The sequence below is a fragment of the Passer montanus genome, unplaced genomic scaffold (assembly GCF_014805655.1).
Source record: "Passer montanus isolate IOZ18808 unplaced genomic scaffold, ASM1480565v1 scaffold16, whole genome shotgun sequence".
Classification (NCBI taxonomy): domain Eukaryota; kingdom Metazoa; phylum Chordata; class Aves; order Passeriformes; family Passeridae; genus Passer; species Passer montanus.
Window position 1 is genome coordinate 5,225,684 of NW_024363160.1, and position 20,246 is coordinate 5,245,929.

Here is a 20,246-nt window from a genome sequence, read left to right on the forward strand (position 1 = left end):
TTTTGGAATACTGTTGTCACCAGAAGATTCTTGTGTTGGAATTGGTTTAAGAACTTATGAAGCTGATAAAACCTGATGGGCTTAATTATCTGATCTAAGAATTTCTTTGTGCATGGTGTCTAAATTGGGTTAACCACACTGATAGGAAATTGCACTCAGAAATTGCAGCCATTTTCACTAACCTTTTTCAACTGATATCTTTTTCATAGTTACTTGCTAACTGCAAGTCATTCTTGGTAATATTATCAGCAAATGTTTATTTATAGGTGAATATAAAGAGAGAAAAGACAGATTTTTATGACAACCCCCAAGTAATATTTGTGTGTTCCAAGCAAAACCGTTGTCTCTAAAGAATGGGACAGTCTCCAGTTGCCCCTGGGATTTCTACTTCCACACTTCTCAGGTTTTAGGAATAAAGAAATAAAGACTCTCATTTTAAGCACTGGAGTAATTTTCCTTGGGGCAACTATTTCTTTAGCCAGGTATCTGTAAAGCTGAAATACCATGGTACAAGTATAAGCTTTTCTTCTTTGGTATTTTCAGTGTTTTCGGATTTTGGATTGCATGCACACACCTGTGGATGTAACCAAAAGACAAGTACTGAATCTGTGAAAGTTCAGTGAATTGCTTTGTAGGCACTGTGGCTCTACAGCGTAGCAGAAGTACAAGAAGTACAGACTGGGACAGACAGCCTATTTTAGTTTGTTTTCTTTCGGCTTGCTTTCCTGGGTTTTTATGGATATAGTAGAATTGGGTCCACTGAAAATGATTATAATGTTTTAGAACATGACCACAAATGGTGAATACAAAGCATGAAGCAGGATAGCTTTTTAAATAAGGAAAGATATATCTTTTAATACAAAGCTGTAAGAGAAAAGTAAAAGTCTGATGCTTTTCATCTGGTGTTGGCAAGTTACTTAAATAAAATTGAAACATATTTTATTTAACTTCCAGCATTTTTTAATGGAGTGGTAAGCTGGACCATTAATTTTGTTTTCCATGGTAGGCATGTAAAATTATGCTTTAATTATGTTTCTCTATAAATTTGTCTTCCAGGTCTGTTAAATCTGCATTGTTAAAATAGTGACAAATAATATTCTATACAAAGATCAAGAGAGGTTACTGAAGTAGTTTTGTTGCTCTGTTTATTGTTTTGAGTGGAGCACTGGGTCTGAGAGACTATTAAAGTCATGTAACACTAATGCATTTTGAAAGGAAGTGATTTAAAGATGTGAACTGGACATTATTATCTGAACTGCAGTAATGCTCAAAGCATTGTTTTTTCCTGAGCAAATAACCACATTAAAGAAAGAATCCTAAAGCATGTATAGATACGTTTGATTGTGCGTTCGTGATGAAACGAAGGAAGTGAACTGGTTTCCTGACTTAAAAGCTTTTGAGAAGTCTGCCTGGCTTCTGATCACAGCTCAGTTTTGTGTCCTCAGGCTCAAAAGAGTGGTTAAACTGTATGTTTTTAGGGGTAGCTTCTGTGTAGTGAAATTAGACAGAATGAAGTAAATACACCTTTATGAATGGGAGCAATGTTTCTTTGAAAGCTCCTTTATGCTTGATCCTTGGTATCCCATCACAGTGCTGTGACATGAGAGGAACAGGGGAGAGCTGGGACCTGTTCCCCTTTGAAACCTCTGTGTATCAGCTTTGCTCTGTGTAGAAATCAAAACCTGCTCTGTACCCTAGAGAAATAACAGTGCTGCTCATTCTCCAGTGGCAACACAGTAAAGCTGTCCAAGGAAATGTCTGCTGGTAGCACTGGACGGGATGCTATGGTGGTACCCTAGCATGGTGGTGCTTCTTTTGCTTGCAGAATTCCAGGTGGTAACCCTGCAACTGGTTTTTTTTTTTTTTTTTTTAACCTATAGCCCTTTATTAAATTTCTTGGTGCATAAATATTCAAGATTATATAAAGTTCATCTTGCATTTCTGTTAGAGCTCAGTCCTTAGATTGTAAACAAGTAATCTGTATACACAGGGCTTTCCTTGCAAATTCATGTGAATGTTTTCTTTTGGTGTTGTTTTATTCTTCTTTGTGCTCTTCTTTCATGAGAGTGTTGTTCAGCTGGTAGACACTGAATTACTGCTTCAATTAAGTAAATTACACTTCTGGACATACTAGTGTACTTCACAACTCTAGTGGATTGATTTAGTCTTTTGTATCTCTGTTTTCCAATCAATACCCTCACGCTCATAACAGTTAAGATTTTGGAGTAAAAACTTGAAATCTACAGATAGAAAAGGATTATGATTCTATATCCTAAAAAGTATCCTACAAAACCTATTACAATTTTCTGTAATTGCTCTACTATTCTGACAGTAGCAAACATTCATATACATACTTGTATGCATATATAAAATGTACTTTCAGAATGCACCCTGTAGCTTTTGCAGGATTTTGCAAATTCTAAACTTCCATTGAAAACAAAATAAAGGTCAAGTTCTGCTTGTCTTACACATGTATAAAATGAACAGTTGTACTGTGGTGATATGCTGCCAGGATTTGGATAATGGGGTCTCTCAGAAATGTTCCTCCTCCTCCAGTGATAAACTCTGTGTGGTGACATGTGTGTGCACACAGAGGAGATGACAGGGACTGAGCAATACATGCCTTTGTTTTTGCTTTTTTAAGCAAAGTGTGTTTTTAGAACCCAGAAGCCAACCTGTTGTAGCCCACTAATTTGTCATTTCTGTTTGTCACAAAATGTGACTTTAATTGGTGCTAGCATGACTGATCTAAAGAGGCACAGTCAGAGAGTTCAGAAATGAGAGTGCCACAGGGACATATGTTATATATTCCCATATACAGAGCCTACTGAAGATGTCTTTTGGTGTGATTAGAAGAGGGAAAGGACATTCACAATATTTTTATAAACTCTGTCTCATTAAATAAATGAGGTAGTGTGGGTAGATTAAAAGAAAAAAAAATCTTTGGCCACAAAGTTTTTTTATGCACTTGGTGTGAACCCAGATTTTTACACCTGCAGAGGATTCAGCTCATCTTACTGTAGTCAAAAAAAACTGTGTGCTGCAATAGGCTGTATGCAGAGCTTTCTCCTGTTGAAGGAGAATCTCTATGAATAAAGCAATAGAAAATGTAATAATTTTGTCGCATATTTTTAGAATGGCAGCACTCATTGTAACATGTTCCAGGATAACTTTTCTGTGGTGAAGAATGACATTGTTTAATCTTATTTCACATGGATAGGTAAATTCCTTATGTAATTAGGTTACTGATTCTCTAACTCCCCTTTTCTCTCTCATCCAGCATCTTAGCTCTGATAGCAGTTTATGGCTAAGCCTGGCTAGCCACAGCCAGCTGCGGTTTTGGAACTGGACCACCTTGCTGGTATGGTGTAGAGCCCGAGATATGCCATGCTGAAGGCATACTCAGTGAGGCAGTGAAACTCCTCCAGTACAAAGCTTCAAGGAATTAATGTTGCCGTGGCTGGATATCTTGGGTGAAAATGGGGACTTAACTAACTCTCTCCAAACGAGAATATTTTTACTTATCTACAGTCTGTGTCAGAGGTAGAGTTAAGATCTGAAAGAACAGGCTTGGGAGGGCTCGGAAGGGCTATCCCTCATCACTGAAGAGAGAGTACACCCAGGAGAGGAGATATGCTTGGTAATGGAAACTCTTAACCACAACACTTAAGATCTTTGGAGAAGAGGGGCATTTTAAAGAATCCACAAGGTCTTTGGTCTTTGAAATCGTCTTGTTTAAAGGCTGTGTAATTTTAGTTAACCAACCTGTGCTTTCCTCTGGAGAGTTAGGATACTGCATGACAGCAGCAGCAGCAAGCTACAACAGACTTCTGGGGAAAAGCTTTTGCCAGGTCCAGTCTTAGCTGGTTGTGTTGAATGTCATGTGTAGTTCTCAGATGACTCTAAGTCACCCTGAGATCAGCTCTGTTGGTTGTTAGAGCATGGTGCTGTTAATGTGGTCATGGATTTGATCCCTGTTCAGGCCATTCTCTTAGGAATGTGGGTGGCTTCCAGCTCAGAATATTCTGTGGTTCTGTGAGGCTGGCTAGGAGTGGGTGACCTGCAGATGGGCTTTCCTAGAGAGGCCAGTGTTCCCACAGAATTGTAATACAACTTATCAGCATCGAACACATGTGCCTAATGCAGGAACTGAGAGGGATGCAATCCTGCATTCTAGTGCAACCCGATCAGAAGAGATTCAGATTGATGTTGTAGCCCATTTGTCTATATTAACAATAGTTTCCTCCTTTCCTCTGTTGAAAATGATTTATGGTTTGGAGTAGAGCTTTTGTCTCGTGGAATGTACATCACCCCTCTTTTATTGTGGGGAAGGACATATTAGTGCTATTTTACAGCATAGCTTTTTGTGACTTAGAAGTAGTAAGGCAGCTTGCAAATCTAAGCACCAATCAAGTTTATGGCTATGAGGTTATAAGACAAATGCTGGATTTCCTTAGGTTCAATTAAAAAAAAGTATCTGGATACTCTGTGCCCTGCCTCAGCATCCCAGTACTCCAGCATGTCCCTTTATAAAAATGTTTGTTACTTCCATTTGAAAGGTCTTGGCTGTTGCATCTGTGCATGATCATGATCCCAGATCATGGCCTGAAGAGGGAAGACCAAAAAGAGTTAGGTGAAATCCCTGGCAGAAGGCTGAAAGGAAGGTGCCTATACATCATCTACATGTTTTTTGAACCTTCTTCATCCAAAATCTGGAGACCTTCTAGTGTTCTGAGTGGGAAAAATTCTGAAACTATTCTCCATAGGAATTTTTATTTGTGAAGCAGGTACAATTTTGATGATACCCAAATTGAATCTGTTTCCAGTTTAGTTTCCTTTCTATATCATCCAGTAATCCTTGTGGCCTACTTGGGAATCAAAAACGTCTTTATTCTTGAATATAGCTGTGAGGGCTGTGACCAGAATTTTAAGGGTCCAGGACCCTTGAGTAGCCTGCCAGGGTGACTTATGGAGTTGATTTGCCCTTCACTTCCACGGCAAGGTTTGAAAGTTTGGGGTAGCTTGTTTCAAGTATGTAATTTTGAAATACTGAAGTGTTATGCTTGCCATGCTCTGTTTAGTCTAATTTATAAGTCTAAACCAGTGTCTTGCACTTGGTGTCCAATTTCTGATAGTGACTATTATTCGATGCTGAAAAACATGCTGTGTCTTAAAAGGGCAATTTTATAAACTTACCTGCTGTCATTGACCAGGAGCATGGAGGCTCTGTGTTTTCTGAAAGACTCAGGAAGTGATATTTTGCCTGTAAATTATATTAAAAACAAAACATCTTGAAGCCTGAACAGCATATAGTAATTTTAAAATACTCCTGAAATTGTCAACAGGATTTCTTCCTCTATAGCAGAACAGTGTACAATGTTACTTTTATCTTTATTGTGCAATGTTTCTGCTTACAAGGAAAACCCTCTGAAGTTTCCAGGTGTACAAAATACACTGTTTGGATAGTGATTTGAAACATGAGCAGTTGCTGATTTAGCTGCTTTCATTGGTGGGATTAAAGCTGAATTAATGCAGTATAAGTATTTTTTCTGAATACTGAAGTGAATGGATTAGGTCAGTCTTTTACTCCCTTTGTGTTTCCTCTCTAAAGATTTTAGAGATCTGAGTTTGCTGTAGTTGTCTGAAACAATTTTCCAAGCAAACATTTGTAGAACAAAATTTATTATTGGTTGTGGGAGTGTGGCAATAGTTTTATGTTTGTTGGTTTGGGGTTTTTTTTCCTCCTTGTGATGTGAATTTTTGCAAATAACAGTTACTATGGGATTTAACTAACCAGTTGCTGCTAAGGAGCAGAGTTTCAATGTCTGATGGAGCATTGTAGGCATACAGAGAATTGTTTACAATCAATCAGTAGGGAACATGGCTGGAATAAATTTAAATAGTGAACACAGTTCTGAAAACCATTTGTGAAAAGGACTTCAGCAAAATCTATTTATTCAAAATTGCAATTTCATAGAAACAAAAAATGTGTTAAAAAAAAAAGACTTAAAAGTGACAAAACTGTAATCCATTTGTGGTCTGGCAGCATTTTTTAGTATAGGCAATTTACCTTTTGTTGTGGCTTCTGTGATTTTTTTTCTCTGCAGTGAGGTTCTATTTTTACTTGTGAGAATGCTCTTTTTTCTTCATTCTCTTATTTCAAAGCATAAGATGGAAATGTGCAAGTTATTTTGGCTTAATCAGGAAGGTTTAGTTATCTCTTTTTACATATTTTATCCTTGAGATATAATTTACTCTAACAGGTAATGTGGAAGCTCAAGTTGTAATAACTCAGTTATGCTTCTTCAGCTGCTGCAGTCTAGGATTCAGCATGTCTGATTGAGGATGGGACCAAAAAGAATGGAGTCTGCATATTCCTGTTGTGAACAGGGACTGGTCCAGTAACCATCTGGACCTAGAGAGAGAATTACAGAGAATTAGATAATCGATTCTTTCATGTGCTGCTAGAGGATCTGCAGCAGCTGAGCAGGTGTTGCTGTGCTGGAGCCTGGGTTTTGGTGGTACAAGATACGTGGGCAGACAGCAGAGACCAACCCTTCCACCCCCTTGCCTTTATTACTTACAGCCAGACTGTATGGAAGCAGGGCAGAAGCATCTTAAAAGGAATGGGTACTGCAGGATATATAAGGAAGGCACAAGATATTGTATGGGAATGGAATGGAATAGAACAGAACACTTCAGTTGGAAGGGAGTTACAATGACCATTTCATCCAACTGCCTGACTGCTTTGGGGCTGATCAGAAACTAAAACCTGTTACTAAGGGCATTGTCCAAATGCCTCTTAAACACACTGATAAGTCTGGCACCTCCCTAGGAAACCTTCATGGGTGTTTGTCCTCCCCCTTCATGAGGAAATGCTTCCTATGATCTTATGTAAACCTCCTCTGGTGAAGCTTTGAACCATTGCCATATGTTGTGTCACTGAATACCAGGGACAAAAGATCCAGTGAGTAAAGATCCCCTCCTCAGGAAGCTGTAGAGTAATGAGGTTGCCCCTCAGCCTCCTTTTCTCCAGACTAGAGAAGCCTCAAGTCCTTAGCTGCTCCGCACAGGTCATTCCTTCCAGCCCTCTCACCAGCTTTGTTGCCCTTATCTGGACCCATCCAAGGACCTTCACATCCTTAAGCTGTGTTGCCCAGAACTGCGCACAGTGCTCCAGGTGAGGCTGCACCAGTGCTCTACACAGTGGGATAATCACCTTTCCTGAGCAGCTGGTGATTCTGTATTTGATGCACCCCAGGATGGGTTTGTCCTGTTGGCTTCCAGGACACGCTGCTGATTCTTGCTGTGCCTGCTGCCAGCCAGCAGCTCCAGATCCATTTCTGCAGAGAGGCTCTCCAGCCACTGCTCTCCCAGTTTATACTTTTGCTTGATATTAGTCCATCCCAGCTGCAGAATCTGGTGTTTTGACTTGTTAAACTTCATGCCATCAATCACTGTCCAGTGTTCCAGTCTGTGTAGATCCCTCTGCAGAGCCTCTTGCCCCTCCAAAGAGTCAGCAGTACCTCCCAGTGTAGGATCATCAGCAAATGTGCTAATGGTGGATTCAGCTCCTGCCTGCAGGTCATTGGTAAATGTATTGACCAGAACTGGCCCTAGAATGGAACCCTGGACAACACCACTGGTGACCAGTGGCCCCTTTGAGCTCTGCCCTTCAGCCAGTTCTTCACCCAGCACAGCCTGCAGCCACTCATCCCACAGCTGGACAAGTTGTCCTGAAGGATGCTGTGAGGGACAGTATCAAAAGTATTCCTAAAGTACAGAAAAACCACATTCACCACCTTTTCTTCATCCACTGGATGGGTGACCTTACCATAGAAAGATAACAAGTTAGTTAAATAGCACTTTCCTTTTGTGAACCTGTATTCTGTCAATCTCTGTAATAGGGATATTTGATTTCTTAAAACAGACTTTTATACACAGTATTAGACTGTTGGTAACTAAATTAGAATGTTGTATTTTGCTCTCTGAATAGGGATATTTGATTTCTTAAAATGGACCATTCTTTTATACACAGTATTAGACTGTTGGTAACTAAATTAGAATGTTGTATTTTGCTCTCTGATTACTATTTTTACTCTGCATTTCTGTTTCCCTGCCATCAGTTAGACTTCTAAAAAAATTATATGTTAAATAATTTTGATTTGATTTAAAGGAAATATTACCAAATAGGAAAAATCTTATGCAAGTCAAGTATGCTTTCCATCCAGAATACCAAAATAGTGTATACTTGCATGATTTGACTGAAAACATACAGAAAGTAGTAATCTTCTTACTGATATGTGACTTAGGCAGAAGTTGCTGCCTTGGTTGAAAAAAAGGTTACTTCAAGTCTTAGGGTGCAGAGCTTCTTGCTTAAAGAAACATAATTTATTTTGTGATTTCACGTGTAAATAAATAGTGAAACATTAATTTTGTTGATCTGTGTCTCTGACTTTTTATTTCCTCAGCCATCATGTACGTAATGGGAGCACTGGGACCTGCAGCTGGATACTTACTAGGAGGACTCCTTATTGGTTTCTATGTTGATCCTAGGACAGCTGTGTATATTGACCAGAGCGATCCCCGATTCATTGGAAACTGGTAAGGATCAAGCATTTTTCAAAACTATTCTCTCAGTTGCCAGTAGGGAATTATGACAGGTTGGAAGATTTTATCCCTTGAGGACTTGTTTAAGGTTGTGGAAGGAGGCTGAGGAAGATGATGTTTCTGTTGATTACTACACATTAGCCTCTGACAGAGAGGAAGGGTTTGCCACAGGATTGCATGGAAAACCCCCTATGTTTGGCTGTTCAGGACTGTCCCTGACCACAGTGGGCACGGACTGACAGTGCTGATCACAGAGATGGCAGGGCAGGATATTGGTGTTGCAGGAGGCCATAGATGGTCTCTGCTGCTCAGAACTGACTTCTTGTTACTGGAAGTTGGATTAATCTCTTTGGTTTTCCAGAGGAGGCAGCATGAAACACTGAGCTCTGCTGCCCAGATGAGAAGCACTAGACTTTGCTGATCTTATTCCAGGTGAAGGAGATAGGATGGGGTCAGAACATGCCCTTTCCAGTCTTTGTTTCTCAGGGTGATGGCTTGTGTTTAGTCAGCAGATGCTGTAAAGCATCACGTTATTCTCTGGTAAGGAGTAGGCTTCCAGCAGCACTGAGATGTAGCAGCTGTAATTGTTAGCTGATGTCTTCAGGCAGCCTTTGGGATGTGGCCTCCTTGGAAATGTGTCTTTGAGGAGGCACATCCTGAGGAGGCTTTAACTGTCTTTTCTCAGATAAGTCATAAATCTGCCTTGAAGTTTTCATGCAATCCCAGAAAAAACCTGAAGTTCATTATCCCAGGGAGACACCTCTGCCTTGGAGGTGTAAGGTGCAATGTCAGTTCTCATGCCCTGGGTTAGCGTTTGTCACTGCGCCATTGCAGTCCGTCTGTATCTGTTTCTGTTTGTTCTGCAGTGATCTTTCCTGACAGTTAGATATGAAATATTCTCTCTTTGGAGGCTTCTTAAACCTTCAAAGATTTAGTCCCGATTTATTGGTCTTGCTTAGTCCAAGAGCATTGCTGCCCTGTTTTGTCAAATTTTCAGGAAGAGAAAGGCAAAGCTGAGAGCTGAATGTGGCCTTGGGGTTAACAACTCCGTGCTCTGATTTATCTACTGACTTATCTCACTGCAAGATCTGCTCTGTGAGTGTGCAGCAATGTCAGAATTTGGACTAGTCTATAAAGATTTGGAATAATATATAATATATATAATATAAAAAATATGGAATCAAAGAAAAATTTTGCACATTCTTCATAGAATTCCTATACTTCATGTGTTTTTAATGACATGTCAGAACTGGTAATCAGCATCTGATTAGTACTTTTTGGCAGAAATTTCAAACAGGCCCATAAATATATTTGTTAATTGAAATCAGTGGGGCTGTATGAATGTGGGATAAACTTTTGACTTTTGACAGCTACTGATATAACTGAGTTTTAGCTCAAGCAGTTTCAGCAAAAGTAAAGTAGCCAAAGCAAGAAAGTCAGTAAAAGTAATTAAAAGTTTTCTTTTTTTAATCTTGTTGATTAAATCTGTAGGGTCTGGCTTTCCTTAAAGGATATTCCAGGTCTTTTTTATTTCTCTTTCATTTTTGACTATGTCACTTCTTTCTCTTAAATTTCTGAGGAGTATCAAATGCTATCAGGTCTGTGATAATTTGTTGCACAATCTGTGGTGGCGTCTCGTAAAAGCTTAGTGGAGTTCATAGCATTTGTGTCTCATTCTCTTTTCTCTTTCTGAATCTATGCCTACCCATTAAAAAAAAAAAAAAGTAAGACTGTGAGGGTTAAACCTTTGTCCTTTGCTACTCACTAACTGCCTGGTTGCAGAGAATTCCAGAAGTGTAGACTTTCATTTCACTGAAATGTATTTTCTGGGATTGTGACATTTTCTCCTTGAAGGGAAGTGCTGCGTAGTCAAGTTTATTTTTATTTATGCAATCTAACAATTTGACATATGAGAGTAGCCCAACACTTACTTTAGCTGACACACTTTAAAAGTATGGTTCAATTGAGATAACTTAATGGGAAGTCATATATGAGATTTCTGAGTCTTGTTTCCTTTGAAGTGAATCAGAGTCTTTGATTCCTATCTTTTCTTTATTATAGCTGTAAGGTTCCTAATGTAACTTATCGTGGGACCCAATTTAACAATTTCCATTGTTAGAGGAGGCAGTGCTTGCAGACAAAATAGTGAGTATAGCAACTATGATATATGCTAAAATAAAAGCAGTATAGCCTATTTTTTTCCTTAAGCTGTTCCTTTCTAGGAACATTGCAGGACAGGTAATTTGGTTTATCTCTCGTGCCACATGGGAAAATAAAATGGTTATTTTTCAGGGTTATGTCTGATCTGATTATTCCTTGAGTTTCACAGGACTTGGATTTCTGCTCCTGGGCTTTGCACACCTGGGGTTTCTGTAGGTGCCCTGGGCTAAATTACAAGCCATCTGTCTATGCCAGCCCATCAAATGTTTGAAACTGTTTTTTATTCAAATGTGATAACTGTAGGGATATCTGTTAGAAATCATTCATCATGTTGTTGTCTTTGAGAACTGTTAATGTGCTATATTGGGACCTCATTAGTTGTGGAGTAGCCCTTGGCGATCTGTCAGGTGCTTTGAATCAAATTTTCTTTTGCTGACACTTTTCTGAGTGTTTTCCTAGTTCAAAATCTGTTTGATACTTGGGTCTTTCTATATAGTCTTTCATCAACATTCCACACAAGAAGTTTAAAGGAATTCCTTCAGCATTGTCTGGTCCTTCCTTAGCTTTAATTGCTTTATTTGAGGTTCTAGGGCTTGTGCGGATGCCTTTGAGGTATTCTTTTGCATATTTTCTTTGACTTCAGAAGACAGAAAATCAAGGGTTTTTAAAATTAATTAAATTAATTAAATAAATTAAGTTCCTGTTCTGACCTCTCAGTTTCCCATTGTAGGTGTCCTTTTTATTTTTGGTACAGTCTTTTGTCTGTTTTCCAATTCTTTGATATTTCTCCAGGAAGTTGTGAAGTGTAGATGGTGAGATAATTGCATCCAGTGCTGCATTTGTGACATCTCCAGCATTTGGTATGCTGTCATAATGGTCCCTTTGGATTTGAATTTAATCTCATACTACATTACAGGCCCTATCTCCTTTGCTGTTTCCTCCTGAGTGGGTGGTTGCAGATTTCTGCATATTATTGCCACAGATTGTTTCTTTGATCAGTGCCTTTGCAGCTTCTGCCTTTGAGATCCTGAAAGGGATGTTGCTACATTTTTATACAGACTACGGATTTATTTTGTCTGACAGTGCTGACTAATCCTCCTAAAAGTCTGCTTTCTAATCCATGTATGTTATCAGCTAAAATGAATGAATAGAGGATTTTCTGTTTACATAATATCAAAATTAGTCAAAACTTTCAGTCACTTACATTTGCCTTGCAAAAGCTTCCTGTAAGCTTCTAATAAAAATAGTGTTACACATGGCTGTTTATTTGTTGTTTGCCTGTGTAATCATTTATCATGCAAAGCATTGCATATGAATTTGTCTTCATTGAAAAATAAAGTTTGCAATATCTTTGCATTACAAATATGAGGCCAAATGCTTTTTATTTCTTGTGCAAGAAGTTCCTGCCTGTGTAATCATTTATCATACAAAGCATTGCATATGAATTTATCTCCATTGAAAAATAATATCTTTGCATTACAAATATGAGGCCAAATGCTTTTTATTTCTTGTGCAAGAAGTTCTGTCTACTCAGAATTTAAAATGTTTTAAAATTTGAACAAATATGTAATTAATAGTGTAAAAATATGCAAAAGTTGTTCTTGTATGGGGTTTACACAGCAAGGTTTTGGTAGCAGGAGGGCTACAGGGGTGGCTTCTGTGAGAAGCTCCTGGAAACTTCAGTTCTGCCTGAGAGAGACAATGTCAGCCGGCTCCAAGAGGAGGCTGGCCAAGGTTTACAGCATCGGTGGTGGTGGTAGCACCTTTGGGATAACAGATTTAAGAGGGGGAGACAAAAAGACATGTGCAACACTGGCAGCAACAAGAGAGTGGAACGTGAATATGTGGTAGAAACAACTCTGCAGACTCCAATGTCATTGAAGAAGAGGAGGAAGTGGATGTGCTCCAGGTGCCAGAGCAGAGATTCCCCTGAAGCTGATGGGAGCCTTTCATTACAGTTTCTCTCTCCTGTCCTGCTGAGGATGGGGAGTGATGAGAATGGCTTTGGTGGGCACCTGGCATCCAGCCAGGGTCAACTCACTGCAATTCTGGAAACTTGATTTGAAATGAAAAAGCTGTCATTGTTGTGGTTGGCTGTTATAGTAACATGATTGATTTCACTGGAACTTCCAAATACCAGTGTAGATTTGTGTGGTGGGTTGGCTTTGGCTGTCTGTCAGGTGCCCACCAAGCTCTGTCTCACTCCCCTTCCTCAGCAGAACAGGGAGAAAGTATGATGGAAAGCTCATAGGTCGACATAAGGACAGGGAAAACCCTCACTAATTACTATCATGGGCCAAGTAGACTTGATGTAGGCACATTAATTTATTACCAGTTAATAACAGAGTAGGATAGAAAGAATTAAAAAGAAACCTACAAGCACTTCCAACCCACTCCTTCCTTCTCCCAAAGCTCAGCTTCACTCCTGACTCTTCTACATCCTCCACTGGAGTGATGCAGTGGGCTGTGGAAAGGGGGTTGTGGTCAGTTTCTAACACCTTGTCTCTGTTGCCCCTTTTCTGCTTCAGACAGTCTTTAATTAACTGGTCCAGCACAGGTCCTTTCTGTGGGGTGCAGTCCTCCAGGAACAGAAAGTTCCAGCCTGCAGTATCCCCTGTGGGTGACATGTCCTGCCTGAAAACCTGCTCCTGCAGGGGCTCTTCTCCACAGGCCACAGTTCCTGCTTGAGCCTGCTCCAGTGTGGATTCCCCACAGTCTGGAGTTGGACACCATGATCTTGTCCTGTGGCTGCAGGTGAATCTCTGCACTTGAAGCCCATTCTCCCCTTCTTCTCTCACCTTGGGTCTGCAGGGCTGTTTCACTTCACACAGTTGCTGTGCAGTGTTTTTTTGCTTTCTTAAGTAAGTGAACACCAAGCTGCCACAAGCATTCTGGTAAGCTCAGCATTGGGTAGTGGTGGATCTGTTTTAAAACCGGCTGGAGCTGTCTCTGTCCAGCATGGGACAGCTCATGGCATCTTCTCACAGAAGGACCCCTGCAGTCCCCACTGTGCTATCAAAACCTTGCCGTGTAAACCTGGTACAATGGGATGAGTCTGTAGTGAAAACTGCACTTCCAGTATGTAAGAAGGAGTTTGTGGGTGGATTCTGAGGTTGTCCTTTATAGAACCAGCTGTGTGAGGTTATGTTTCCCTTAGTCTTTCAATGTTAGAGGAGAAATGTTATCTGACACTCTGCCATTGGTGTTCTGGCTGCTGATTCGAGTTAACTCTACAGAACATTCTGGTGCAGCCCTTTTGCCTGTCTGTGGTGCTGTGGTGAAGTCCATGAAGCTTTTTGGCTGTAGGGAGGACAACTGTATGCAGCTGAAGAGCTCTGCTCTGTGTCTCACACATTGTCCCATCTGTGGGTATGCCACAGATCATTCCCCGAGAGCCAAGGGATCGTTTCGGGGTTATTTTTATATCCCATATTTAAAATACAGAGGGAGAGAAGAAGAAATTCTTTGTGAAGGCTATTTCAGGTTGCAGTCACAGGACAGAGTTTTGGGCATAAACCCTGGCACAAATTGTAGCACATCAGTTGTTTACATTCAGGCTTTGGGAACTCTTCAGTTGTGAAGGGAGAGAATTGGACAGTCAGGGCAGTCAGAGGTGGGCACTGGAAAGCAGAACAGATTTAGCCCTGATGTATCTATCAGGACATTTTATTTACTCATGACATGGATAGCTTTTTCTGTGTTCTCCAGAAATATACTATATTGCTTTACTGGGAATTATCTATGAAAGGCTTAATTCAAAGTTAATATCTCATTCTCAGCACTTGGTACTGAAAAATTACCAAACCCGAAAATTTGTGGTAACATAAAGCTGACACTATTTAATAAAATTTGGTGAGTCCTGGATAAATACCTTTCAGTAAATAAGCCAACAGAAACATCTTCTGATTAAGGAATTTAGTGCAGTAAAGGTTCTCCCCCACTCCAGTTCTTTACTCTTAGTGTCAGTTTTTCATGTTTTGCAAATGTGTCTTTCCAGGCAGTGCAGCTTCTAACAGTAACTTTGATTTTTTGTTTCATGTAATGTGTTTGCTTTTGTTTCCATTCCTGTTTTCCTGGCATTAGGTGGAGTGGATTTCTCCTTTGTGCCATTGCAATGCTCCTTGTGATATTTCCCATGTTTACCTTTCCGAAAAAGCTCCCTCCTCGACATAAAAAAAAGAAAAAGAAGATGAATTCTGATGATGTTTCAAGTGATGATGACGTGATGAAAGAGAAAACAAGTAGCAAAACAGAAACAGACAGTTCAGTTTCTGCCTCTATGGGATTTGGAGAGAATGTTAAAGGTAAAGTTTGGTTTTAATTTATAAATGCTTTAGCTTTGGTGTGCAGGGTCATCCAGGATTGTATGGGTGCAGGTGAAGGCAGTTTTGACATCCTATATTTGCTATTGAGATTTTACTAGATTCTCATCCTCTAAAATGACAGGGTCCAGCAATGACTGTAAGACATTCCTTTCCTTGAATTGTCAGTGTTTGTGTACCTGTAACAAACAGATAGGCTATTTCCTATAGTTACAGGACCCCTACCACATGTATTTATGCATCTTAGAGTTTGCAATTGTCACACCTGCTTTATAAGCTGAACTTCTTGGAATAACCTGCTCTTCCACAGTGTAAGTGACACAAGTAGAAAGAATTCTAGTATGTGAGTTCAAATAGGTTCATGTATTTGGGCAAGTTAATAGAGAAAGATGATTTGTTTCATATTCCTTTCCTGTCTGTTTTGTACTGCAAACTATTTTCTGAGGGCTAAGACAAATAAAACCTGTGCTAATTTTGAGGTGTGAAGAGATCAAAAGATTGACAAGTAGTAGAGATTTTTATTTTATTCAAGGAGTAACCATTACTGTAAAATGTAACAGTAAGTAATAATCATTGACAAGTTGCCTGGGGAAGAAGGGCAGTGTTGCTACAAATTGATTCATGTGAAGCATATAGAATTTAAATTGACAATACAGACTTAACAGTATCGTAAGATTGAATAGTGTAGGATAAGAGTGAATGTGCCTCAGTGCCATTTTGTTGTTAGTGCTATTGTGTCCTCCTTGGATTCTGTGATACAAATGCTGGTTGTGCCATTTCATGGTAGCCTGATAAATGTAGCTGGAACTGGGAGAAACCATGAAATATCTATTGTACCATCAGACATAACTTGAACTCAAAACTTTTAAGTGTTTGTTGAAGTAGACGTTAGTGTTACTCTTTACTTGGATATAAGTCCAGGCTATAATGATTGGGAGACTTTTTAATGGTATGTATCTGCCTAGATGTATAACATACATTCTATAAAATTCTATGTTAATATATTAATGGAGCTACCAAATTTGAACTTTTACTATACAAAACTTTTAGTTTTCTTTAGAGGAGAAATTTCACCATGTGGAACAGTGAAAAGAAACATGCCAGAAAGATAGCAAGCTAGTTGAGATAAGCAGAAAAAGTATTTTTCTATAAGCTGATAATAGCTTTCCCATTCAGTGTCAGTTACTCTAGCAAAGAAGGCCTGCAGCAGGAATGCACTATCATTTAATTATTTTTCCAGTTTAAGTGGGCTTTATGGAATAAGATCATGCCTCAAGCTTCTCAGAGGTAATTTTGTTTATAGTGGGAAGGAAAAAAGGATCATATGTGTCTAAGTCATTTAGCATTGCTTCTTCTGAGATGCAGTGAACATTTTATACTTTCCATTGAATTTTAGAGCTTCATCTTTTTATAGCACTGTGGGCAGAAACTCCACTTAGGCAGTAGCCAGGAGACTGTTGATTTAGTAGGTCATATCTTCTGTCCTGTACTAATAAATATCAATGATGTCATAGTCTGCCATGACAGAGGTCAGTGCCATCAAATCTCTGAGATCTGTGCAGCTTTGGTAAGGAAAGTAACTGTTCTCTTCCTCCAGTATGATCTCATCTTACCTGGGAAGCCTGGCAAAATGATTTTTGTCTTGTTCTAACTTGTCCTAATTTCCTAATTAATTCTCTAGGCAAATGAAAAGGTATCAAAAAGTCATAAGAGTCTTTTTTTTCTGCACTGACTGCCAGTATAAGCTGAAGAAATAAACCAAAACTGGCTCCACCTGCAAGTAGCCTCAAACTTTGGTGATCTGAGCTTTATTTTGGCCCATGGTAGAGGTGAAATCAGATAAAAATACAGATGCAACTTTGCTTTTTCACTTGTTTCAAGTTGCAAGGGCTTGGAATTCAGTCTTTTCTTACTTACGTTTCAAGTAGAAAATGTGAGCTGAAGAATGCTTCTGAATCAGGTATCAAAAGTACTAAATAAAAGAGTATGTAGGTCATGGGAGGAAGAAAATGGGATGTAATTTACTGGGAAAAATAGAGGTAGTGTAGATTACATATTACATGAGCTAGAGGAGTTTTATAATGAATAAACCACGGTTCAATCTCATATGTGCAGATAACACATTAATCTGAGCAGACAAAACTACTGTTTTCATTTATTACCTATATACCCTTAGGGTTTTGTACCATGGCAATTGTATCTGCAGTCCCTTTCACTTACCACTGTAATGGAACTTACTGTGCAATTGAATAAAGGAGCACTGTTTAGAAAGCAAATGTATATGTTACTTATAAAAGACTGATCTAATCTGAATCAAATAATTAATCTAATTAATTACATGTATTTTGTAGTCTTTGGAGTTTTTTTGCTTTGTTCCTATGTACAGCCCTTTCTTAAATATAGAATATTCCTGTCTGGCTTGTCACATCTACCAGCTGTCCTGTGCCTTCCTTGGTGAGATCCTGTGAGGGGCAGAGACAGGATAATAATGATTGTCAGGGCATCAGCAGAGATAAAATAAGCTCCTGAGGGGCTTGTGGTGGCAGGATAAGCCCACTGAAGTGCTTTGCCAAGGATCTGGACTGGAGTTTCTGTGCTAGCTGAAGATCAGTGGACAGGCATTAGAAGAGGAGGAGGAGACTGTGGGCTGTGTGGGGGCCCTTGTTGAGCACTGTGAATGTCAGAGGGTTCAACAAACCATGGGCTGGAGATCCTGCAGTGCCACTGACCTTGAGCAAGGCAATTCCCTCTTGTCCTTTCTTACACTGTCCTGAAGAGCTCAAAATAGAAAAAATTGGCATAGCTCCATGCAGTGATGAGCAGTGCTAACTGGAGCCTTGAGGACCTGCTCTAAATCAAAATGAAATAAGTGCTATTCATATCAAACTGGTTCTGAACCCCTCCTCTCTTGATGGGATATTAGGGGCTGTTCAATGATCCAGCCACCGCCCAGGTGCTTAAGGCCTGTCCTGAGAGTTGAATGAGGTTGTTTAAATGGTGTGTGGGTCGATAACAAAATGGCAAAATACTGTTCTGGAGATTAGTGATTAGCTCCATGCAGGATATATTTGACATAGTTGTGTGTCGCTTTGCTGGTTTCCATTCTGATAAACAAACTAGAAATTCTGTCTCAAATCTTGGCTCTGCTTTGTACTGCACAAGAGTGGAAGCTGCCCCTGAGACCTCAGTATGGAGCCAGCTCTCTCCAAATCTGCAGGCTTGGGTGGTGCTGTCCAGACTGGCAGCACCAGCAGGAGGGAGGTCTTCTGGCCAAAATCTGCCTCACACTTACAAGAGACTTTTCTGATGGACTGCAGAAGGACAGTGCTGTAGACTGGAATGATTTATTCACCTGATTGTATTCATTGCATTGCCCTGGGCTGGGTGTGCAGGAACAGGGATAAAAGAAATTATTTTAAATGTTGAAAAAGGAGGTGAAGTCAGAATTATTTGAGTTTTTATTGAAATTCTGTTTACAGTGCTTTGCTTAGAGAAATATTTATGAATACTTGTATTACTTGCAGATTTTTCTTATGCTTTTCCCTTACCATGAATCAAGCAGTGGTCCAGCACATGAGTGAAAGAAAAATTAATACTGACCAGAGAAAAAATACTGTCAAAGACCATGAAAGAAAGAACATTGCCAGTAGTCTAGCAAACCAGTCCAGCAAGGCAGATTTCAATTTACTCTTAGTTATATACTAGGTTATTGGGGGAAAAAGAAAAAAAAAAGATGAGATGTTAAAATTTGAGTTACTGCACAGAAATATAAACAGCCATGCTAAAAGATTGTTTTAGTTCTAGGAGTGTAATTAATAGAGGTTTATTAGTTTAGATGTCAGAATGAGGGAAATTGCAATTTCTGTAGGTTTGTTTCTGATGCAAATTTTCAAAAACCTGCAATGTCTTTTGAAGATGTCTTTCCAAAAAATCAAAACTGACAGGTTTAATAATGGCCTTGAAATCAAAACCTAGGCCTATGGCTAGCCACACAAAAATAATTTGACATAGAAATGTTTTAAAAGCATGATGGATTATGTAGTGTAAAGGATCCTTAAAGTTTTAACATTCTTGCTTTTTACTATGGTTACTGTGGTTGAAAGATAATGAGTTACTTAATAGTACTTTTTTATTATGGGTTTTTAAATTCAGAAGTATAGTACAGATGTTGTCACACAGGGTTTGATGGTGATCATGGGAGGAAATCAGGGAAAGTCTAACTCTGAATATGTGTTTCTATTTCCAAGTTTCTTACTATATAGCAACTTTCCCTTGTATGACAGACAACTGCTGTTATTAAACCACGAAGATCAACTCTTAAGTGCTCCAGGTGGCGTGCATTAGTGTGGCATGCAGAAATAAACTCTTTATTTCATGCCAAAATTCATAGTAATCAGCAGAGCTGTTCTCTGAAGAACCCTTCACGTGGGTATAAGGGAATTTGTGCTTATTCCAAGACATGAAGTTTTATCTACTTAACAGGAGAAATCCCATTTCAAAATACTAATTAGTTTTGAAATTAATAATGACCTTTAGCCTGAGTGCTCAGATGAGATGTAAGTAGGAGTCAACAGAAGTACAGCTCTACATAGAGCTCTACATTGCCGGAGCAAAATGTTCATTAGCTCTGCAGTTCTTTGCCAAATGAATTCTCTAGTTGACTGAAAATTCTAAAGCAGACATTTTCCTGAAACTCTGTTTTATCAGGAAGGGCAAACTTTACCAATATTACGATGTCTGGACGAGACTTTAAAATAATCCATTTAGCAAAGACCTTCAGTTCAGCTCTCGGCCAAGAGCAACCAATTCATTTCTACAAAGAGCAATCAGTTCATCATGCTAGTAAAATTATCTTTCTCTCTGTGATGATACCTTATTTTCTCCCACATTTTAAACCCAGGTGAGCAGCTGCCACTAAGTAGCTCAGTTTCCAGTGGGACCAATCCTTCTTTTTGTTTCCTGACTCCTTTCTCACAGCAGCATCAGCATGGTCATAACTGCTTGCTCCTGTTGTTTCTATTGCAAACAGCACCAAATTTTTTTTAATGCTATAGGTGGTAAAAATCATTAAAATTAAAATATGTGATTGCTTCTTAATATTTTTTATTCATTAATTATTTCTACCAAATGTTGAATTTAACATTTAATATGTTT

The 20,246-nt window shown here is 39.2% G+C and overlaps 1 protein-coding gene across 1 annotated transcript in view; it reads left to right on the forward strand.

Annotated features, from left to right (window-relative positions):
- SLCO5A1 (solute carrier organic anion transporter family member 5A1) overlaps positions 1–20,246 on the forward strand; it is a 139,948-nt gene that overhangs the window by 91,235 nt on the left and 28,467 nt on the right. Inside the window, exons 5-6 of the mRNA XM_039702772.1 lie at positions 8,472–8,604; positions 14,854–15,074. Coding sequence (XP_039558706.1) covers positions 8,472–8,604; positions 14,854–15,074 — 354 coding nt within the window. The remainder of the gene's footprint in view (positions 1–8,471; positions 8,605–14,853; positions 15,075–20,246) is intronic.